This window comes from Astatotilapia calliptera, chromosome 11 (genome assembly GCF_964374335.1).
Source record: "Astatotilapia calliptera chromosome 11, fAstCal68.1, whole genome shotgun sequence".
Lineage (NCBI taxonomy): Eukaryota > Metazoa > Chordata > Actinopteri > Cichliformes > Cichlidae > Astatotilapia > Astatotilapia calliptera.
The window spans coordinates 31,581,270-31,606,752 of record NC_137432.1 but is presented as its reverse complement, the minus strand read 5'-3'; the positions used below and the strand labels follow the sequence as shown (position 1 = coordinate 31,606,752).

The following is a 25,483-nucleotide window of genomic DNA, read 5'->3' as shown; positions in this document are numbered from 1 at the left end:
GAACAGTGAAACAAAGTACATAATTGTGACACCGTGTTAGGGGGGTGGGGAGCAATGATTAACTAACTATTTGGCAATAATGTCCCAAAAAAAAAAATTCATGAGAAAAAGTGCAATTTAGTTCAAAAGCACAGAAAGTAAAAGGTGAGATGCTGCTTAAGTGACAGCAAGAGTGAAAACACACTTTCCCTGGTTCACTCATTTAATCGCGCTCTCTCTCTCTGCTTTACACGCACTCACAGACACACACACGCCTACACACACACACACAACACATTTCTGGGTGGTATTTCTTAACCATCACTAACCTTTACCCCTTGCCTGGCAACAGAAAGGCAGATGGGGGCGGAGGAGGCGTATTATCACAGTATCACTATGAGAAATCGGGGAAATTTGCAATGGGCCACACCCCCCAAAAACTCTCATACATCCATACACTACTCAAACACATAAATATTACTTTAGATCATCACTTTAACCACCTGCACCCAAATTAGTCAGACGAATGTGTGCAGTGTCACGCTAAAACCCACACAAATTCATACAGTATTTGGGAAACACATGAGAAAAAAAGCAGGAAAAGGCAAACTGAATTGCCAGTAAGGTCAGCCTGGGTTGATGACTTTGTCTGCAAAAAACACATCGAACATCTGCACCACTGGAACAGCTGACACATGTTAAGCCAAAAACAATTGACACAGTTAATTAAAACAAGCTTTTTTCCTTTGAACCACAGAAACATATCATATTCGTGTTATATGAGAAGGAAATAGAGAAATAGAGATAGCGCATATGTAACCTACTTAATCCTTAACTTTCTAAGATGACTTAAGGTCATCAAAATACAGCAAAAGACTGTCAAAGGAATTGAACTTTGTAGAGTGCTAAAATAGCCTTTAACCACCAGGACATTGTCAAAGCAAGTAAAATTACCTTTTGTCCCTAACATTCTTGCTCATCAAGTTCATTTTATTATGTGCATGAAGTACTACTTATCCTCACAACTCTCACCAGCCAACCCGTGTAATCTCCTTGTGATCGGTATATGGCCGTGGCAGCATGAGCAACCTCTGGGTGACCGGCTGATCACCATAATTAATTACAATCAGTTGCCAAAAGCAAAAAAAATTCAATGCAATCACCGGACAACCACTGATTTTTTTTTTTTTTTTTTTTTTTTTTTTAAACTACTAACCAGGAGGTTGCCATCCTATTTGTAATCTAGTATGACAGAGCCATAAGAAAGCATTTAGTGACTCAGATGATGCCATAAGGATTATGGAATGGACCATAATTAATAAAGAGCTCTTTAAAATCCAAATTAAATGCCACAATCATCTTTTTTCCAACCAGTATGCACTTTTTACACATTTATAACCAGTGTAGAAAAACTAGTTAATCATGCATTTCTTTAGATTTGGAGAGGAAGTCGGAGTACTGAGGAAACCCACGCAGGCACACGGAAAACATGTGAACTCCAAACAGAAAGGCACCAGCCGACCAGGAGTTTCAAACCCAGAGGCTTCTCGCTGTGAGGCGCTAGTAGTAAACCACTGAAAAAAACATGGGTATTTACCAGGAAAGCATATAAAACGGAGGTGTTATGAAAGACACACAATGTGAACTCTGAACTAGAGCGGGGTAGAAAATGAGTTTCTAAGATAGGTTGACACATTTTTACAGTTTATATTATTACAGCTTTATAATATATTATCATATTTTTTTCTGAGAGCCGTGCCAGCGTCTGTATGCCTCTTCTCGTACTACCCTGTCTGACTCACACCCCGCCCCCACACACCCTCTCAATCTCAAGGTTGCTCTCAAAGTTCCCTTGCAGCACAAAGGAGCACAACACAGGTATAGTGGTAAATAACATTTGAATATTGAAATTGGAATTTAACTTGATGTTAAAAATGCATGTGTGCCAATATGGATGCATACATAGTTTTACATAAGTTTTGCATAGTTTGTTGATTTGTAGAAACATGCAACTCCATTTACCTCGCAGAAAATGGAGTTGCTGGTTACCACTGTGAGGCTGTGGCATTTTAGCAGGTTAGTTTGGTTCCTGCTTAACATTTTGAAACACCACAGTAAGACACATAAGCTAGGAAAATGAAGTCGTGGTAAAACCAGCAACTCTTACACTCTCTCTCATGAGAGCAAGACCAAGTTACTTGTCATGAACTGCTGAGTGAAGCAAAAGGTGAAATGAGTTTATTTGTGAGGTAAAGACCATTAAAAAGGGTAAGAATGGGTTGTCCACAATGTCTTGTTAGAAAGAAATCCCTTCAAACTGAGGTTAAATGACCCATGAGCAAGCATTCTGGCAGTGACACAAACAACAACACTAACCTGTTTTTTAATGCCAAGAAAAAAGGTGGTTATATTCAAGATGGAGAGTTTGATTCCCCCTCAAGCAACCAGAAGTACAGGTATAACCGTCAGAAGATGTGTCACGTACAGAAAAAAAAAAAACAATGCTGAGGAATATCGTACAGGAATAGAGATTTAAAAGTGATGTTTTCCCGATTTGACTAATACAGTTCTGTGAATCATTCGTGTGACAGCTCTGACCATTAACACCGGGAAAAGATCTTTTTGAAGCCAGCTGACAAGAATTAACACGCAGATCTAGTCATCAATATCCAGCAGCTCTACTGCTAAGTAATAAATCACCTGCTTTTTTTCCCTGTCATCAGCATTTTAAATTGTATAATTAAACTACATTACTATGCTGTAGTGTGCAATTCCAGCTTCTGATTTTCATAAGTACTTTTTACAGACAAGAAGATAACAATCCATTATTTCAGTATTTTTGGAAAAATATGTTTGGAAAAATGTTTTGTCCAAAGGACAAAAAAAATCCAAGAAACGTAATCAGTGATGATTGTAAATATCTTTAAATCTCTGTAGTGGAAGTTGCTTAGTGGAAGATTTTCCATGTCCAGAAATCATGACCACACCTGCTAAAAAGACCAAACAGAGCTTATGGTTTAATAGTAAGTGCTCAGTTGGCTCACTCCAAATCCAAATCAGTTCATTAATAATAACTCGTTTACACAGCAAATAAACAGTCTAATCTATATGAAAAGAAAAAAAAAGAAAGAAAAAAAAAAAAAAAAAGAGTAATTTGTTTGCTGACATACACACACACCCTGTGGTTGAGTAGTACCCAACTGCTGGCCAAGAGAACATGTTTTGTCAACCAAGCACGGCCAAAGACTATTTAGAAAGACCGCAATGCTGCAGTCTCCTCACAGCAAACAGCGGCTGACTGCATGACTGGCAGCTGGTCAGACTTTCTGGCTGACAGAATGAATTACTAATGACTAACTGGTGGATAAAAATGACTACCTAGCTACTGAATGAAAGCTGGCGAGTCCAACTCTCCACATGGAAACACTTTCTGTGAGTATTACGGAAATCTTACTGATGTACTGAAGTATGCATGCAGGAATTTCGTCTAAGTTACAGTACATATAAATACAATAACTGAAAAATGCCTTGACAGTCACCACACAAAGATCGCTGTGTGACTATTTAAAGAAGGTTCAGTATAGTGCACGCTCATGGACACTTTATTAGGTATACCTGTGTCAAAATGCCTTGTTGGTGTCAGAGGTCAGAGGCCCGTCTGCTTTGGGCAGTGCTCATTGCATACAATGGTACTACTACTACATTTGCTTAACAAGTTCACCTATTGAATCCTTGAAAACGAAGACACAAATCCTTTGGGGGTGACATAAGGTGAACACCACAGCTTTGCCTCAACATTGTTGCTCATGTACCCATGATCTGATGGCTGCTTCCAGCAAGATGAAACACGATGTCACAAAGGTCAAATAATGTCAAACGGGTTTCTTGAGCATGATTATTAAAATGGCTTCCACAGTCACCAGATTTCAGTCCAATGGAGTATCTTTAGGATGTGGTGAAACGGGAGATTCACATCTTAGATGTGTAGCCAAAAAATCTGCAGTAAATGTGGGATGTTAATATTATGAAAAAAACTAGGGCAGTTATAAAGACAAAAGGGTGTCCAAACCTGTACTAGCGAGGTGTACCTAATAAAGTGGCCTCTGATTACATGTTTGAAGAAAAGTAATCATGTAATGTTACTGTCTGACACATTTTAATACACCGTTAATAATTTGTTATTCATTTCATTTATGTCATGAAATTTTCACAGTCTGGAAGATTCAAAGATTCATGTATATTCTGAAAATAGGATAGTAATTAAAAACAAAGGTGTACGCAAATAAAATGACCTAATGTTCTGATGAAGGCTGCAAGGCTGAAATATTAACATGTCCGTTGACATGGCCAAAATAAATTGGTGAAACTGATTTTCATTAGGTTTTGTAAAGATGCTATCCATTTTCTTTTTAGGTATTCAACATTGTACCTATATGATTTGGTTTTAGCACCACAGATTGTATATAAAATTTACAATACAGTGGAACCCTGACTTACGAAAATCTTCGACTTCCGAAAGACCCTCGGGAACGAATTAATTTCGTAAGTCGAAGCACCCATTGCGCCTTTTGAGTGAACAATAGGCTAAAGGCTAATTGCTAACTGCAACAACAATACGTCATTCAAGTGGAACAGTGAAGCGCATGTACGAAAGCCAAGGGGGTTGTCACATGATTCGTAAGGCATTGTGGGCATTGTAGGCATTCTGGGCTCAGCTAATCAGAGCCAGCGGCTTTCATTACGCGGGCATTTTGCAGTAACGCGGGCAGAAATATTGCCGTTAAGTGCCTTCGTAACTTGAATTTTTCGTTAAATGGGGTATTCGTAAGACAGGGTTCCACTATATGTAGAAAAATATTGCTTAAAACATTTTATTGGATCTTACTGTGAACTTTTGATTTAGCAAATTATTTCTTTAAACTATCATTCTAACAGCTTTTAACTTCTGCTCAGTCATATGGGTATATGAAGCCCCTGTACATAATAGAAATAAAGTAGGCAGTATTTTAGATAATGACCCTGAATGCTAGAGTTTCAATATCTTTTTTCTACAAAACCACTGACCTTTGATAAAAGCTATGGTTTTCATATGTTAACCGTTAACCTGCAGCAGCACAACAACTGTGATTAGAAAAAATGCGAAATAATATATCTTAATCATAAGTGTCTTGATAGAAATTAATCATCTTTACCACACACTGAGCTTCTGAAAACACTGTGCTAGAGACACATTTGAGTCAGAAACAAAAACACTCCATCCACATTATGTTTTGTGGACTGAGCTTTTATTTGTTTAATGTACAGAAAATACAAACTTAATTTTAGCCCATACATGTAAAACTGACTTGACTTTTGAATTAATGCAACCGTAGCATTACATAAACTGGTCGGCAACACTACAAAAGTTTTAGGACATTTTGATTACCACTTTAAATATAAAACAAGCACAAACTTGCAATCACATTAAACATTATCTCTGTTTAAAATCTGCAATAAGGTGGTTGAGTTTATTAACATCACTGTATTGTGATTACTGCAATGAAAATATCAGTCCTAAATGATATCCCATTATCCATAGTTTATAACTTCTTTGACAAATCAAATTAAATGTGATTGTATATTTAAAAATAGACTGAGAAATATCCATTTAGAATAAGTTACTGTAACCCTATCTCAAGGAGTTTAGTGCCGTGGTTTTGCAAACGAAACCCGTCCCTACCGAGTTTACATTTTTGCTAAACGTATCACTCATACTCATACTTCAGTGACCTGAAGTGGCTACTTTTACTTATGGTGGCAGTGTTGCTGGTCTGCAGCATTCAGATGTGTATTAACACAATGAAAAGACATGGTCTTAGAGAAGCAATTGTTGCTGTCCATCAGTGGGGTTATAACAGATCACACAATTTGAAGTTTGTTACCCTATAGTGAAAAAGTCCCACAAAGCTGGTTTTGTTCATCTGGATGCAGCATTTTCAGTGAGAGGAACGCTATATCACACTTCTAAGTGACTTCCTCAGTCTCAGCTGACAGCAGGTTTCCCCAAAGTTATACACGGTACAGTTGCACATCAACTGAAACTAGTGCCGTTACCTAACAATGAGCCATGAGCTCAGTTTCATGATCATAAATATGCAGATTCTCATGATCACTGTTCAATGACCATGAGAATTCTCTGTTAAGCAATGGTGCTAGTTTTAAATGTTGTGCAACGATGCTATTTATGAGGCTGGGGAAAGCTGCAGTCAGCTGACACTAAGTCACTTGAATGAGTGATGAAACATTTCTCTTACTGATAACACCGTTTATAGAGAAACCAAATTGACTTTCTAGGATTTTCTGACCTTGGTTATTTAGCAAAAATCTAGCTATAAAGTGACAAAGATGAAAGAGAACTTTGCAAAAAAAAAAAAAAAACCCACCCAAAAACAAGACAGAGCTACATTTCAGACTTTAGAGGCCTCAGTTAACATGTTAAATCCTGTAAGTCATGACAGTCACGTCATGAAAAGGAATGAACAAGTGTGGCTTATTTGGCAGCATTGCCAGGGGAATGCCCCACAGGACCTGCGCACCTTGCAGTGTAAACCATTGAGTAAACCATGGACTCTTCTGTATACCAAAGGATTCTTGGGTCAACTGCGGGGCTGTCTACAACTAAAACTTGCCAAAAATCATGCAACAGAAAAATAATCCAAAGCATACCAATAAATATACATAACAACCAAAAAAACGAAGAAATAATATGTTGTAATAGCCTGAACTCCAGACCTCAGCTGGGTTGCTTGAGCAATTTTGACTCAAATTATCAGAATTATAATATTTCTGACTGTCTATCAGTACATATGCATATTTTTATATCAATGTATAAATACAAAGCTGACACTTGTGAGACTTTAGAGGTGTGAGCATCACGGCAGATGCCTTTGTGTCAAAGTATCTGAGGATAAAACACAGAAAAGCATGAAGGAGATTTTCCTGGTCTGGCTTTTTATAGCAGATAACTGTGTTAAAAATATTCTGCAGTAGATCAAAAATGGAAGAAAACATGAATCGACATATGAACATTAACTGATGCTGCTGAAGTGAAGCAGGGCAAAGTTATAAAGCTAAGCATTTTGCAATTTGGGATAATTTGTAAAGGTTTACATATCTTCGATACTGAACAGCATAAAGCCTTTCTTGTGGGAGGTCATTAAAAAAACAAAACAAAAACAGCAGCATAATGGTGGAAGTGTGATTTTATTATGGTGGAAGCAAAACAGCAAAAGTAAGAGGGAATTAATGACAATGTTTATCAAATGTGAAGTGTAGTTTTAGCTGGTTCACTGAATTTGGGTCAGAGAGTGACAAAACCTCCAGCATCAGAATCTGTGAGATGTTGGCTTTCAGCCCCAATGGCGTGTCTGTGTACGTAAACGATCCGTGTTTTGTGTTTACGTCTTTTACCTGCTCTCATTTGCTGTTTTAGCTGTTTGGTGGTTGTTGAAATAGTTTTGTGAGCTTTAACCTGAGATTCTGGCGTTTCTGGGAAAATACATTTAGATTTAAAAATCGATTCAGGATTCAATACATCGATATCATTTTATTCAAGCTAAAAAAAAAATAATCGTAAAATCTATTTTAATTAAAATGCTGATGCAGGACCTCAAGAGAGCAGTGCATATAACCCGATCATATTGTCCACAATAATAAAAGTATTCATTTTCACGTGATGTAAAAGTGTTAACAATTTAAGTAAAGTTATCAGTGATATAATGATTCTGTGTATCTACTTTTGCACAAACAACAAGACAAAACCAGACATGTTTGAGAATGAAAGCGATGTGTCAGCCTGTGATGATTGTTAATTAGAAGTGAGCTTCTTGAACCTCTGACAAAGCACAATACTCTGAAAGATATGCAAAGAAAGTGTTGCCACTACAGGTGTAAACAACAAATTTGTTTCAACAGATGGCAAAGACTCAACATCAAGTACAACCAGATTATGTGGGAGGAGTATGGTATCATATTTATGTTAATAATTCCATAGAAGAGACGCTAGAAGCTGGTGATGTGCAGCCCAAATGTAAGCAAATGACTCAACAGACCATTACTGGAGAGCTCATAAATTATCACTTCATATGACAGTAAGAACAAACTGTAGCTGGAAATTAATCACGAAATTACACGGTAGAAAAGCAGCTGATTAAAGAGCTCAATTCAAGTTACAACATTCCAGTTTCAATTTTATTATGTGACAAATTACTCATTCACACCTGAATGCATGGCAGGTTTGCTAAAAGAAAAAACAGTGCAACTCTTGCATCATGTACTGCTAATACATTTGAAGGGCAGCAGGTCAAGTACGTGAGTCAGTGTGCAAGAGTTATTGTTGTTGTTTTGTGTTTTTAATTATATGAAAATCCTACACAGGCTGGTAAAACTAAAGTGTTATTTTATACTTTTACACTTGAAGTTGCAGTGTCTATTGCACCATAATGCTGCTGCTGCTGGTGGTGGCACCTTGTGGTAAAAAATTCACACTTTGAATTGCGTCATCATTGACAGTAAAACTGGAAAGGATGGGTGGAAATTGCCATTCATTTTACAATGTTCACTGTCCACCCCCCGACATAGAGGTCGGCTATTTAGGATGTGTAATACACTTGAAACATAGTGAGAAACCTACTAAACATTATGTAGATAAGATAAACTATGGCAACCATGAGTAAAAAAACAAGTGTATATGTTATTTCAGAGAAAGTAAAACACATTATTGACTAGCATCTTCCTCGTTATGTGGGAGGGGTGAAGATGGATGTTAACTTTCACCCTCTGAGTGCGTTTACCCATGCTGTGAAGCGTAGCCCTGACATTCTCCCAGTCTTAATGTCACACAATTTATATCATTATATTATCAACAACCCCTTACATTTTATTGAACAAGATGTAAAGGCCCACAAAAACGTGAATGCTTATCAGTATTTTGTGTGAAGATGGGCAACAAACCCCAGCCACTGGACTCTGCCTGGAATGTAGTTACTGGGTCAAGTGGACCCCGGTCACTGCTTGGGTATTTACCTGATTTTTATTCCATTTTGATATTGATACATCTGTGCATTATCCTTTAAAACTGTCAACATAGCTCATTTGTGATTAACAACAATAATACTTGTTACAACAGTAACTTGTTAAAGATAGCCATAATTTTCTGTCAGTAAGTGCTGCTGTTAGTTTACCCGTGTTATCCGTGAATAGTTCACCCCTATTCACGATTAACACAGGAACTTTTTATTTTTGACGTGGCTCTATCATGAGCAGACTTGCACTTAACAAATAAACTATCTAATGATGTGACGTAATCAAAATGCTGATCAAAGGGAAAGTAGTTAAAACTTTTAAGACACTAGAATCTAATGCTAGCTGACATGATGTTACCTTGTAGAGTTATGTTGTTGATTAGCCATCAACAGTCAGCTGTCCAAAGATGGGAGGGTCGCATGACTTATCTGCTGACGATAACTTATTGTGATAATATCAAAATTTAATTAAATATGTTCATATAGGATTTCTTATGTTAGAACCCAAACTTCAGTTCATGAGTGAGACTGAAACAGAAAAGTGATTAAAAATCCCTCTTTCTTGATGCAGAATATAGGGAGATTGTGAGGCAGAAAAAAAGAAGTAGTCATAATTTCTATGTAAACTTTCTGAGTGACAGGATATGATCGCTACCACTTATCACATCCAATATGGTGCCCGTGACATCACGTCCAAAACGTCCATATTGTCAGAAATACTATTATCAATTTCGTTTAAATATAGTGCTGTAATTTTTAGGCTATATTACTATATAATATATAATGAGGCTTACATCAAGTTATTACTGCTAAAAGTGGTTTTACAAGTAACTGAATCATGGTATGTGCCTATTTTCTTTCACAAAGTGCTTGTGCATTTTGTCTTGATTTTTTTAATTAAATAAATAATGACAAGATGCAATATTTTGTTCATGTGTTTTTCATCTGAGCTATGTCTTTTTAACACCTTGTGAAGACTAGACAAAAACAGTCTGAAAGAATTAGGCAAACAAAAACATGGTCTCAATGCAAAATGAATGATATATATCTATACAGGGGGTGCAAATAGCAGCATTGTGTGCTGAAAATTTACTCTGAAAATGTAATAAACATTTATAATAATACAGTATTTTGTTAGCTCCTCTTATTCATAAATGCATATTTAAGACTCTTTAAGGATGTGGAAAAACCTTGTACATGACAAAATTTTAACATCACCGATCCTACCAGCACAAGCAGTGCATTCATGTTTCCATTTGCTTAAGGTGTACAAGGCAATAGAAATTTTTATCAAAACATTCACATGCATCGCAGTCTTTTACAGTAAAGCTGTACGGATAGAATTAGAAAGCAGAAGATCTCAGCTGACCACATTTTAATCAACAATAGAAAGAGTCATCAAGCAGGCTTTCAAGCCATTCTGAATTCCCCTGTCTGGTGCACATCTCAGACGCCCCCGCACATGAACCATAACCCACTATATCTGCTGTATCAAAACAGCCACTGAAACCTACACTTCCCCTCGAGCCTCCGAACCAAGCCGAACCGTATGGGGAAGCCTGCCAATAGTGAGTGGGCTGTACCAAATATGTTACTGAAATGGGTGAACGTGGGAGGAGGAAAGAGGGTGCGCTGAGAGATCGCTGTGTGGATTTGTCACTCAAATAAGAGGAGGGTTGGTCAGGGTGGGGCTGTGGGGGCTATGATGAGGTAGGGGTTTTCCTACGATTATTCATGGACAATAATCAATGCAAGGGTTTTTCATGATTGTGCTCGCCTCCGATAAAAACCTGCAACTTCGCTTACAAGAACTGTCTGTCAAACACATGTCATGTGTGGGCAGCGTCACCCTTCAGGCTGTGATTTCTGTGGCAAATCTAAGCTAAATTCCTAACAAAAGCTTGCTCAGTAACACACCTGGTAGCAAAAAAAGAAAAAAAAAAAACCTAAATAGATGAGACAGCTTCAGCACACGTCAGTGTTGACCGCTGCTTACAGGAAAATGTTGCTTTGGGTTTGTTTCCCGCAGTGTGGAGGGAACGAAAGCCTAACGGCAAATCAGGCTTTTCGGCCACCACAGAGAATGATTTGGGAATCCCCTCTTTGTATGTCTTAATTCAAGCCACCTCCATTTGTTTGCTACAACTGGTTTCTGGATCCTAGCAGGGTCAGCACCAATCCTCTCTCAGACATAACAGAGGAGGAGTTTGTTTGAAAAACCCTTGTTATTTGATGTTTGAAAGATCACACAGATGTAGAGCACCCCAGATTTTCTTTTTGTTCGAGTGCCGGCATAAAAAGAGAAAGGTTCTCTGAACTCTTCAAGAATAGTACCAGCAAACCCCCTCCCCCCAAACATCACCACCCCACCCAGTCGCTGAACACAAGTCCCGGTCTCACTAATCCAAACATGCCGCCATAATCCCTGGCTATCACCCAACTCATCTAGCAGCCAAGGAAGACGTGGAAACCAAACAAACGACAAGAGACAAAAGGCCACTTTCACCTTGATCAAGAAGGCAGGCTGGCGGACCCCTCTGGGAGGGAGGAGAGCAAAGAAAAGCAGATTTAACGTCAAAGACATGAAAGACATCGAAAGCAGACAGGGAAGATGAAGACTACACCTGAGATAGATGATCAAAGAGGAAAAATGAGCCTTAGATCAGGAAAACTATACAGACAGAAAAACAAAAAGCAAAGCAGAACAAGGAAGAAGATTTATCTGCCACTACTTCCATTCTTCAAACAGTCAAAAAAGCAAACCTTAAAATATGGCAATGACTACAATGCATATAAAATGAACTTCTAACAACTTTCTTAAACTGTGACGGAAACTATGACAGCTGTTACGGTGCAGTACAGAGATGCCGCGTCTTGGCTGGATTTCACTGAAACCAAAGACATTGTACTTGCCGAGTTTCAAGCCTCTAAAGGCTGTGAAACTATGACAACACAAAAGACACGCACTGTACAAGGACAGATTATGATTTCTGAATTACTTTTTCACTTAAAGCTTTAGTTATTAATACTAGGTCAGGAGAATTTCTTGGTAATCCAGAGACTCTGTTAGACAACAAATGACAAGTGCACACCATCCACTTTTGTCATTCTCTGTTACAATTCATAATCTGCCACAGAAACGCAGTGCGCTACCCTACAGCTACACTACAAAACTATCCAATCTTAAAACTCTAAGAACTCATACAACTCATGATTCTGGCCGCTGACTTTAGGGGTTGTTGCAGCAGATCATCTGTACCCATAGCAGCCTGTCCCTAGCATGCTCCACCAACTAACATGTTCTCCTTCACTGGTTCTCTGCATCAACAAATCTTCTCTGTGGCATTTTTCTATTCCTAATGCCTGGCAGCTCCATATTCAGCATCCTTTACTTTATACATTCTTCCATCCTCTATACAAGTTCAAACGGTCTCAGCCCTGCCTCTCTTACTTTGTCTCCAAACTGCTCCACTTATGCTGTTCCTCTGATATAGTGATTTCAATTCCTGTCCATGCTGGGTGCTCCAAACAATATATTTTACCATATTGCTGCTAAGGCCCCAACACCATATTTTTGGCTCTGGAACGTAAAGTTAATGGCTATGCTCTGTAGCAGGTAGGGCGCTACCTCTCTATCTCCAATATTTACTTACTTTTAAGTCTGCTTTTGGGCTTAACCAACTCTTAAAGTAAATATCTTGTGCTTTGAGTTTTCCCATTTACTGATAAGTGGGTAATGTACAATGGATGTTAAAGGCTTTGTTCAACTGGGCTTTGAGGCTATAGAGGGGTGAGGGTAAACCAAAACAGTGAAGAAGCCGGCATCACACCCTAAACCCTTCGCACCATTTTTGTCGACATATACTAAAAAGCACTACTCTATTGTTTTATTTGAATTATTTTTGAGTGTACTAGCTGCAAAAGATGTGTTTTGTGTGCTGTGTTATTTGTTGTATAGAATTGGAAAAAAATCTAACATCTTGGGTTACTTTGATACAAGCAAATCTTGCAGTGGCTTGGTGCCGAAATAAAACTAATTACATACTTTAGGAGATTTAAAATATGATAATAATCAAGCTTTTTAGTGCTATTGTGTATTTAATGTAAAAAATTTTACATTTTCTGTAAATTCTGTGAATCTCAGGCAACTCAACTTGAGTGAAGTGTTTGCAGCTGGGCGTCGTCTACCTGGAGTCGAGTGTTTTGACCGATGCATGAAACTAGGGCTGTTCGATATAACGATGTATATCGGATGACAATATAAAAATGTCGTTTTTCATCGTTTCATTTAAAACTATCTTTTGTTTCGTGGTGTCGCAAAATAAACTGTTTACGGCAATATTTTTTCATGGTTTTGATGGTCACTGCAGCGGCTATATTAATTTGTTAAAGTTCTCTCTTTCTCTTATATTTAATATAACCACACTACAGGCGGACAAGCGCCTGTTTTTATGCGTTGTCGTTAGCAACAACGACGGTAAAACCATCGCATGTCCGCTTGTTTATTTTCCACATAAACCTTTCACAATAAAGCTCAAGATCCTGTTGAGACTTTTCAAAATAAACTGAATCACGTGAAAGAGTATGCAGAGTATTTACTGATGAGAAGAAAAAAAAGAGCCGTCAGGTGCTAAAAAATAAACCTTAGACTCAAACGTTAGAACAGGCTTTTCCCCGCAGCATGCCGTGTAATAAATACTCACAAAGAAAACGGCGGCCGTTACAACTTATGTCTAAAAGTGTATAGTTTCATGCATCGGTTAAAACACTCGACTCCAGCTACATGACGCCCAACTGGAAACACTTCACACAAGTCGAGCTGCCCGAGATTCACTGAATTTACAGAAAATGTTAAATTTTTGTGATTTATATCGTTATTGGGACGATAGATGTCTTATATCAGGATATGAGATTTTGGTCATATCGCACAGCCCTACATGAAACTGCATTTTTAGACGTAAGTTGTAACAGCCACCATTTTCTTTGTGAGTATTTATTACACGGCATGCTGCTGGAAAGAGCCTGTTCTAACATTTGAGTCTAAGGTTTATTTTGAGCACCTGACGGCTCTTTTCTGTCCATGTCCCACTTTTCAGAACCAAACCATGTCCATGTCAGAGGTAGCCCGTCGTTTAGAAATAAGGTCCTTGATTTGTTTTGACTGGTCCTTCTGTTTGTCATCATTTCAGTTTATTTTGAAAAACCTCAACAGGATCTTCAGCTTTATTGTGAAAGGTTTATGTAGAAAATAAGTGGACGGCAAACGCTGGGTTTACCGTCATTGTTGCTAACAACAAAGTAAAAACAGTCGCTTGTCGTCCGTAGTTTAGTTATTTTAAATATAAGAGAAAGAGAGAACTTAACAAAAAGTAATAGGTGCATGTGAACATATTGGCCAGATTTTTACTTTTATAGTCATGTTTTTATTTTGGGGGACCTACACGTCCCTAGCTGGCTAGTTTTCTTCAATGACTGCTCTATATCCTTGCGGAAAGCCCTAAATGTAAACAATCAGGGCGAGACAGAAAGAGAGTGAATGTTAAATAGACAGTTAGGCAGACAGAGGGAGAAGGGGGGCTGTTAATGGTTTTGTCTCTTTCATGCAGGTGAGTTTCCTGTGGGTCCTCTGTCCTAACACACTATTGTGTCCTTATCTACTTCCTCTCTCCTCCTGCGCAGACACTGCCTGTTTAGACTGCTGCTGCTCTCTTTCTCCTCCTCTCCTCTTATCTCTTCTTTCATTATTTCCATGCCTCCATCACAGCTGCAAGTAAACTGTGTATGCCACAGGTGAACAAAGCCTTTATACCACACTAGGTGTCATTTTATGTATATGCAACTGGCATTGCTCTTTCAGTTCACTTTATTTAAAAAAAAATAAAAATAATAATAATAATAATAATAATTAAAAAAAAGGATAAACATGTTGTTTGTAACTTTTTCCCCAAGTGGTCACTTTACAGAACATAGCCATTATCTTTAGGTTCCAGAGCTCAAAATATCATATTGTGGCCTTAGCAGACATCTCAGATTACTGCCCCAAAACCTGGACATAAAGTAAGTAAATCTCAGCATATTGATCCATTTCTCTCCTTATTCTTAAAACTGTAACACAGGCAACACAGGCATTCAAACTCATTTTACATCGTGGCCCAAATATAGCCCACTTTGATCTCAAGTGGACTAGACCAGTGAAAATGACCCTTTCTGTCAGTGTTAAGAGGTTCAACGACACACTGAATCCCTGGTATATTCTAATATAAAAAAGAAGTCTAATTTCAACAATACATTTCAGTTTTTTCTAGAGATGAAGAAATTCTGCTGTGGGAAATGAAAGACGTCTTTCAGCATGACTCTTAAATGTGTACAAGAAGAGAAACGTTTCCGTTAGCTCATTGCACACTTTCCTGTGAAAAGTTATTGTTAAATGGCAGAATATGTTCTTTTTAAAAAACATAAAATAAAAATAAATTATTTTACTGAAAACCCACTGTAAAAATCATACATTTTTAGAGTTGATAGTGAGAAACAGGTGTTGTCATTTGTACCAAACATCCCCCCCCCCCTTCTTTTATTAAGATTACAGCTCACCTCAAGACTTTATGTCACATGACTTTGCCTCTTAGGCTACGTTCACACTGCATGTGAAAGTGCATCAAATCCGACTTTTTGACCCTATTCGACCCGTATCCGATCATGGTATGACAGTTTGAACAGCCCAAATCCGATACTTTGAAATCCGAGCGGGGTCACTGAATCCGATACATATCTGACGTTTTAGAAAGCGACTGCTGTTTGAATGGTCATGTCGCAATAAATCCGTCTTTTACGTCACTGACACAAGACAGACGCCAATTATCAGTGCCGGAGAAGACAAACGAGAAAGCATGGCAGCGGAAACCGGAGACGGAGCGAGGCATATGGGGAGACAATTCTATTCAAGCTAAACGACTCTGTGTCCATATATACCTCTGGTAGCAGCCCATGCTCCAAACAAGCCCATTGTTAAAACACGGGCTCTCTTTTTTCTCAGTGTTCTTCTTTCTCTAATTAATTTGTCAAAATTCTGTCGGTTTCGACTGTGCAAAATTTGTTAGACGGCTGCAACAACACCTACTAGCTCTGTAGCCGCCACTTTTACTTCCGTAAGCAGAAAGCGTTGTGTGTCTTCTTTTGCGCATGCAGGCTGCTTTGAGGCCCGTGAACCGTTCACACTAGAGCGTGTTTGCTGTCACATTTTATTTTGTAGTGTGAAGAACCACACACGCAAAAAAATCAGATTTGATCAAAAAATTGGAATTGAGCATTAAGACCTGCAGTGTGAATATAGCCTTAATGACTCACAACTCTTTATCTACCCATCCCCATATCTATTCACATTTTCTGGCAACTACCACCGTTTTTCTTCACCGAGACCATCTCATGGTTATATTACCTTATTATCTCTGAGAATGAATCTCAGACATGTCTCATGTAGCAGCATAAAAAAAAAGAAGAAGAAGAAGAAGGGATCCATTCTTTTCTCCTCTCACTTCTGGAATATGGCATGACCCACATTTGATAAGAAAACCAAAGATAACACATTCTGTTACTTCTTGTGTTAACTGGTGGTGATGTCAGCATTACAGTCTTGTATGTTTATGTTAGTGATGTTATGCTTGTATTATTCCTGATGGCATTGCCATTATCTGTTATTAAGGAGATGCAAATGTGACTCCGCTGCTGACTACAAAAAAAAAAAAAAAAAAAAGTGAAGACACAACATTTCACCCACTCCCTCACTTCGAACTTGCCTGTGTGTACCACTTACCATCATTTGTTATAGCAGCTGGGTACATTTCCTTTAGCAGGTCACCAAGGGTGTATGCATTGCCTTCAGGTGAAACTGGTCGAAACAGCTTCTGGATGAATGGCCTATCGCTCATTGCCTGTAAGTAATGAGAGTAGAGGAAAGTATAGAATCATAACTATAGTATATCAAACATGAAATTTGAGTTTAACATCAAAGTTTTCGGTAATAGTTCTCCGGGCTTCTTGAGGGACATTCATTGCTCTTCTTTGGATGTTGGCTGCCTTCTGTTCTGTTCAGTAATGCCTCTGGAGAGGCCAATCCATGACTGAGTGTTCAATTGTTTTTTGTTCTACCCTGGTACACTTTTACTGCACTGGTGTTGTGTTTGGACAACAGTGAGTGTAGGCACTCACTGCTGAACTGATGAAAATTTCATATTCTCCCATTCATAATACCTGCTGCCACTGATTTTCAATCTAGTTCTTGTATACTTTGGCATACTTCAGCCTTTTCACCTCCATAAAAATAGCTTATTGAAGGCTACCGTTCCAATGAGACCATTTCTGACGAGGCTTTAGTGAACACTAGATGAATTAACCAGAGGCTCAGACGTTAGGTCATTGCTAGTTCATAACTTCAAGTCAGACATTAAATATGGATATTCATTCCAACTTCCATGCTAAGGAAAACTAATAAAATTTCAATATTTTACTCATCAGACATGTGATATTAATTTGAAAAATTCCTGGGAAATGCAGACAAAATATCCTGTAAGTGGGCCATTTTAACATGAGAAAACACCAGAGGAAATTTTAAGGCGAGAAAGAGTTCACAAGGTTAAGATGGAGGAAGGAGTCCAAAACACTAAGCACGCAAATGCTGTGAATAAACAGTGTTCTGAGCTCAGCTGAGAATGTGTTGCTTTGATGAGCTTGACTGCTTAGAATGTGATTTAGCAATCTACTGCATTTCAACATATGTTACAAGTGATGCTGACATGTTTTACCAATTTGAACAAGCCTGGAAATCATTAAAGAGTGCTTTAGTATGTACTTGGCAGAAAAATCAGCTTCTACCAAAACTAAAAGCTCATCTGGCTCATCCTCAGGTTCTCAGAAGCAGAGAATAGTTCAGTGAACCATAGAATTAAATGTGACATCTTTTATTGTTTCATGATAGGAATACTCTTCTCCAAGAGATGGTTTGAGGTTATGGAGAAGGTGGTTTTCTCAGTAAACTGGGTTCTTTCTCGCTGTTCCACAAAAGTGCTGCTGCATAGTGAATAACAAATAAACTGAACAAATATTTGATCAAAAACCAAATAATGAAAAGCAGAAAACTGAAGAAAACTCGCTAATTATTATTTATCTTCGCCGTTCCTTGTTTCCCGTTTACCCACATTTTGTACATTCCTTCTACGATAAGAGCTTTACTGTCTCAGTGAGACAGTTCTGGGTAACAGTGACCGCTAAAAGCCCAACATGTAAACTAAGCAACTATTTATAGGGCAGTGAACAAATGTGACGTATGTAGCAAATATCCCTGAGAGTGTTCATCACAGGTCTTCAGATGCTGCAGATTGCTCAACCAGCCACCACATTCCCTGAGTGAGATGTGTGGGAAATTACCAGGAGGCAGCACAAAAAAAAAAAAACGCAGTAGACTGTGTCAGAAGCCGATAATGGACTTTGATTCAAGAGAGTCTTTCCTGGCATATTGGCATGCCCTTTGTCACAAATGAATGTCACTACTTTCAAAAATAGTGAGCCAATGAAAACAAAACTTTCTCTTCAGTGATGAAAAATGCACGATTGGTTTTAAAATGGTAGATGGGCTGGCTCTTATGTAGACTCACACCACACCGCTTTATACAACATGCCTCACCCACCCATACGAGCATTTTTTCTACACCTAAATACTATCTAGTATTCATACATGAATAATTGGATCAGAGAGCAACTTAGGGTTCAGTATCTTGTCCAAGAATACATGGGCTTACAGACTGGAGCAGCCTGGGATCAAACCTGCTCAGGATGACCTGCTCATTCCTCTGAGCTACAGCCACCCCAATATGTGATGTTAACAGCAAATAAAATAAACACAAATAAGAATACATTTACAAATAGCATCATTTTACCTGTTAGGATAAAAACTTTAAACTGTAGAAATCACCTAACTTAAAACCACACTTCAAAATATAAAAACGTTTTTTCTCTCCTCTACACCAGTCTAGGTAGAAACCCACTCTTTGTGGTTTCTTCCTGTTGAAAGATTTTTTCGACTCCACTACTGCCAAGCACTAAAAGGGAAATGTTGGTTTCCACCCAACTATATAAAGTGCCAAAAAAAGTATTTTCACTTTTTAAATCATTATTAGTGAATAATAATAATAATAATAATAATAATAAATATCTAGGGCAAAATATCTGTGTGCATCTATGTTCTTCGTAAGGGTTTTTCTCCCTATCGCTTCAGAATCAAGTTAAAAATTCATTAGTTCTTGTTACAGTGACCCATGTCCTCTGGACTCAATCCAGATGTCAGCAACTCTTTGTGACTTTTGTGTGCCATTTGATTGATGAAGCGAAACATTACACCATGAAATTTTATTTTAAATGGTTGTATGTTTGACGGAAAATTAACCAATTACTGAAATCAAGAGAAGCAAACTTGTGCACCACACCCGTTTGCAACAAAGCATGAATGCTGTCTTTGCTACATGTTGTCCTAATCTGTAAATCATCAAAAGGAAAAGCACTCCCATGTATGCTCACTTTTGTATCAAGTATTATAATAAAGCGAATAATTGACTAGGACAATGAAAAAAAAAATCATCTGCAAAGATTATATCTCCTTTTCACTTAAATTTTGAAATTAATTAGATTATTGCCTATCCCCAATTATCCAATTATTAAATAATGAAAACAGCTGTAGTCATAAAGTCAGTTTTAAAATGTGTGTACATCACAAAATAGCATCTTTTTAATTGTATTGCATAAAACTATGCAATCATTTTATTACAATTAAATTCCACTGGGAAATTTTGGGCCTTTCTCTACCTGCTGAGCATTGTAAGACAATGGAAGAAATGTGTCCTCACAAAGAAAAACCTAGTACAGGCAGATACCCAACCTGAGGTGTCAAACGGAGAGTCTGACACACTATAGGGCTAATCATGGAGCCGTAAAAAGGAAACCAGCAAGGACAGGGATCGAATAACCGAGTGGTAACTACGCACCACAGAGCCAGGCGTGAACCAGCAAGAAGAAGCTTGCAGTAGAGGTGCGAAGCCTATGCTCAAGTTACACAGAAAAACTGAGTCACTGACAGGAAGCATGGCCTTTCGTGCGGGATCATCTCCAAGGGCCAGAGCAGAGAGAGTGTGCTAAGTGACAGCTACTTCATTGCATTTTTAAATTGGCATCATGAATTATTGAGCCAGTTGGCATACAAAGAAGGTGCTATTGATCCCTTGGGAGAGAAGCGTGATACTGTTTGGATGAAGACACTTTTCTTTTTAGCTGGCATGACACCTTAGCTGCTACAGCAGTCCATGACAACAAAAAGAGGGCGAGGTGTCACTGGGATTCAGGTGAAAAGAGATGAACCGCTCTCGCTGAGTGAAAAGAACAGTGGAACTCAAGACGTCGGCTAATTGATGGAGGAGATTCAATCCACCTAATTGAAGGCAAAACAATGGATGACGCCTAAAGCACTGTCAATCCATATGTGTTTCTACAGACTGAGTGGGGTGAGGCAAAGGATTACCACTGAACTCTGAGACCATCCATTGGTATATTAAAGTTCCAACTTCATTTTCCTCAGAGCTTGACATGGACACCTACGGAGGAAAAACTATCACACGACACTGACACGTTTGACAGAAGTGGGCTTTTGATACACTGTTTTACTTTGGTCTCTGTGGCATCACCAACATTTAAGCACTGAAAAACAACAACTACAAACAGCAGTTTGCATTTATTTAATAATCTAGAAGATAACATAATACATCAACTATGGTTACTTCTGAAAAAAAAATCAAACATATCAGTTAATATAAATTTTGCTAGTACCTTAGTCTGTGCATGAGGCTAGAGTAACAAGGGCTATAAATTACCTTTTTTTTTTAAACCAACGTTATTGCTTTTGTGCTCACAGTAGAGCTGGGCGATATGAGATTTCTTCATATCACGATATGTTCTTTTCATTTCAGGCGATAACGATATCTATCACGATATAAGCCAAATAACTATATTTGTAAGATTTAAATGTGCCGTTGCTCACAAGTAAAATGTGAAATAATCAGCAGCTTGTTTTTATTTAAATATTTATTTCCCATAATAAGTTCAACAGGGTAGATGTACTTAAGGAACGTGAGACTTTTTCAGATAAATAAAGGCAAATATTGCAAACTACACAAAAGGCAGCCGCTAAAGCGTTTAAGTTTCAAAATAGAACAAACGAAACAGACTAAATTGTCAATTCCACTTAGAAACAAAATATTAATTCTAAAAATAAATCTTAGTTTGTGTTACAGAAGAACAGACAAAACTGACTAACTTTTGTCAATATCAAATAAACTGAGAACTAAAAGGAAATTCTCAATCTCTCCTTGTTGTATAGCTTAGCTTTTCAAACAGTTTTAACAGTTACTTTAGTCTGACAAAAGCCGAATGACGAATTAGCGCTTCCAGTCAGAGACTGAGGCTACGTCCACACGTACACGGGTATTTTTGAAAACGGAGATTTTCCGTTTTCGTTTTAAAAAATAATCCCGTCCACACATAAAGGCAGAAATGAAGGAAAACGCTGCTATGAACATGCCAAAGCAGCAGGTGGCGCTAGATTCCTAACCGTGCAGAAATATTGGCCAATCAGAAGTCTAGAAGCCTCGGTGGGAAAAAGTAAACAAAGCTGGGGCATAGAAGCAGAACCGAGTCGTATGTGTGGAGGGACAGTAACTGTGTGTATATGTAAGCATTTAAACACTGCAGAGAGTAGAATTAACAGTATTGTAGAAATTCATTTCACCGAAACAATAACGTGGCGCACAGTGTGACACATGCACCAGTTCATTGTATTTCCAGACTTGCTTTCGGCACAATTTACAGTGCACGCTACTCTGTTTTTTGTCAGACTTGAAATAGCCGAAATACCTTCACACTACGGAACTTCTATGGCTCTTCCGTTCGACAATCTCTCCGGCGTTGGAACCATCATCTGTTTTCTCTTCGGTCACGCTCGGTTGATTTTTCTAGTCGGCACACTCATTTCCTCCATTACCCGCTGGCTGCTTCCCAAACAAACACACGTGCGGCTTGGCACTTGTGCTGTACGTTACAAGTCACGCGACGTGACGCTGCGGCTGTGATTGGTTCAGCTCTGCGCTACTTAATTTGGATTGGCTGGTCTTTTTTTTTTTTTTTTTTAAGAGGTCTATCGTGATAGCTTAATTTCTCTATCGAGTAAAAGTTATATCGCGATACATATCGTTATCGTTCTATCGCCCAGCTCTAGCTCACAGCTATAAAAAGTCATGTTGAAAAATAGGTAGTTATGGCAACTAGTAGTCTTGCTAGCAGGTCATTCTACCATAGCTAGCTAGTGCTGCCTTTTCCATGACTTAAATGGGAACTGGAATCCAAAGTTATCCCAGACAGAGAATACCCTAACACCAAGCGATATATACAAAATAACTAGGGGTGGGGGTTTAACGTGCTATTTTCGATTAATTAGTTTGAAAAAAAGTAAAGCATCTAAATGCACTTTGCATTACAAAGGAAAACTTTTGTCAATGCATGATTTCATGGTATACCGATTATGCTAGCAGTTTGAGTACCAACAAAAAGTGTCAGCAGACCAAACTTGATGAAATGGCTGGCTTCAGGACCAGAAACCAGAGGAAATTAATAAGTCAACATCGGACAAAGTTGCAAATTCTCTCGCAAAATGGATTGGTCTGGACTGGAGACCACTGTCAGTGGTAGAACATAGGGGGTTAGAAAATGCGCTACAGATTCAGATGAGGAAGCCCTGTGTAACCATCAGCAAGACAGACTACAGTGGTGGTCCAGACGAGCAGGGACCCACCCACAGCTTTCTGTCCTGGCCTGCAACTATTTGATTAGTCCTGCCACTTCTGTCCCATGTGAGAGACTTGCAGGTCACATAGTAACAAAAATGCGAACTTGAGCTCTGAAAATGTGAACAGGCTAGTTTGTCTAAGGCTACATTCACACTGCAGGCGAAAGCGCATCAAATACGATTTTTTTTGACCCTATGCAACCCATATCAGATCATGGTATGACAGTGTGAACGACACAAATCCAATATTTTCAAATCCGATCTGGGTCACTTTTGTATGTGGTACTGAATCCGATACATATCCGATGTCTTAGAATAGTCATGTCGCATTAAATCCGTCTTTTACGTCACCGACACAAGACAGACGCCAATTATCAGCTCCGGAGAAGCACCCAATAAGACATCGCGAACGCTTCCTGGCCATCCAGCGTAGATGTCAGTGAAACTGTTGGGAAGACAACGTTGGAAAAACGTGAACATTTTATTTATACTGTATAATCTGCAGATTCTGACAGGATTCTGCGACTATCCTTTGAAGCACCGCTCCTCTAAAACAGCAATAAGGATAATTATTAGGTTATCTACATTATTATGTAAAAAACAAAATAACTTGGGAAACGTAAAGTCCAAAGTCTTTATATTAACCCTTTAAGACCTACCATAGAACCAAGTCCGCCACAGCTTATATTATATTTTTACATGCTGTAGAGCCATTTTTGGGAGCTTTTCAAGTTGCTATACATCAATACAACCATTACAGCCTAAATTTTAATAATATGCATGCATAAAGTGCATAGTAATTACATAAATTGCAAAAAAGTGCAATAAACTACAAAAAAATTTAAAATCGTTTTTGTTTTTTTAACATATATTTCTAGTTAGAGAAATTTAAGAGGCTTGTCCCTCAAAACTGTAAATACAAAAAAGTTGCACAAAATAGTTTCCCACCACAGGAAATTTATTTTGAGTGTCTTCATAGTTTTATTTTTGAAATACACCAATTTCTATACACTGCAGGAAAAACGAAAATAAATATTATAGTGCAAATTTGCAAAAAAGCAGCATGTGCATCAAAATAAACTATTTCCAGCAGTGCAATATGAGTCCTAAGCATCCCACAAACGACACAGAAAGTCATGAAGTCAAACATAACTTTTAAAAACACCAGTATAAGCTCATGAGGCCTTGATGGTAAAAAAAAAAACTACATTTCCGCAAAAATGACGTCACTTCCGGTTTCGGGCAGGTCATGGCGGACATGCGAGAGTTCACGCTGATGGACGTAGGAAGTGTTATGAACAGCTGATCGGATCGGCAAAGCGTGTTTCTGGAGTATTATGTTTTTGTTGCTGCAAGTGCTTTTTATGCAGTTTTTGCAAAGCTGTATGTGGAAGGAAACTGTGACCTAGGGCAAGCTGATGGCATAAGATGTAAGTACAACTCCTCCGGTTTCATATGCAAAAAAAATTATTGCGCTAGCTCACATGGTTGCAGTGCTACCGGGATTTAAAAATAGTTACGCAAAACGGAGCGTGCCCGCTCTGACCAGTTTTAAAGGGTTAAGGGCCATCAGTCAAACAATATTGTTTGCTCTGGGTCTAAACAGAGCGCGTTGTGTGTGACGTCTTCTTTTGCGCATGTTTGCTGTCGCATTTAATTTGTAGTGTGAACGAGCAGACAAAAAAAAAAAATCGTATTTGATCAAAAAATCGGAATTGAACATTAAGACCTGCAGTGAACGTAGCCAAAGTAACTGGCTGAAAGAGATGGACAGTAAATTGTGAGTCCAACAGATTTGTTATTTTTTGCACCAAAATGTTTAATGTTCACACTGTTTTAGCCTAATGTACAAAATAATGTTAGCTAAGGTTATTCAGAGTTTAAAGGTGAAGCTGTATAAATAAACTTATAAGTTTCTGCCTTATTTTTTTAAGAAGAAAAACTGAACTTTATGTTAAACTTTTTATTATTATTATTATTTAAAGACAATACCATTTTGAAAATGTACTTAAAGTTCTTAAAATAACACTTTATTTTGAAGTCTGCACAATTTTGGCCAGGGATTTTTTTTTTTCCTCTGTTTTGCATTGAAATGCAGTTTCAATGCATTTTTCCCCATAGATTAAAAGTGCTTGAGTTTACAATATTTATGTCCATGTCTATAAGTTATGCCCAATAAAATCCTTTAAAATTTGGGGCAAATTTTCTTTTGCGATTAATCAAGATTAATTAATTACAAAATATCTAATTAATTAGATTTTTTAATCGAGTCCCACCCCTAAAAGTGAAAAAACCAGGGGTATTTTACTGTCTCGTAGGGTTAGGGTTGTTTTTTTGTTTCAATCGCTGCACAATTTCTGCTCCAAAAGGCTTGGCAGTAACAGCAGATTAGAAATACTGGAAACTTATTACTGTAAATGCTGCAAAACATTCTTCCCGAGTTCAACAAGCAATTCACCTGTTGCCTGTGGCAAGATTACGCACAACTGTTTCCAGCATTCCCAAGTTTTGTAATTGTCTGTGTAGTCATCACCTCCCCCTCTTCTCACTCAGCCATTACAAGATA

General features: G+C 38.1%; 1 protein-coding gene across 4 annotated transcripts in view; it reads right to left on the bottom strand.

Annotated features, from left to right (window-relative positions):
* Positions 1-25,483, bottom strand: part of atg5 (ATG5 autophagy related 5 homolog (S. cerevisiae)) — a 49,493-nt gene that overhangs the window by 5,876 nt on the left and 18,134 nt on the right. For all 4 annotated transcript variants that reach the window (XM_026183750.2, XM_026183752.2, XM_026183751.2 and 1 more), the window contains exon 7: positions 16,852-16,969. In XM_026183750.2, the coding sequence (XP_026039535.2) occupies positions 16,852-16,969 (118 nt within the window). The remainder of the gene's footprint in view (positions 1-16,851; positions 16,970-25,483) is intronic.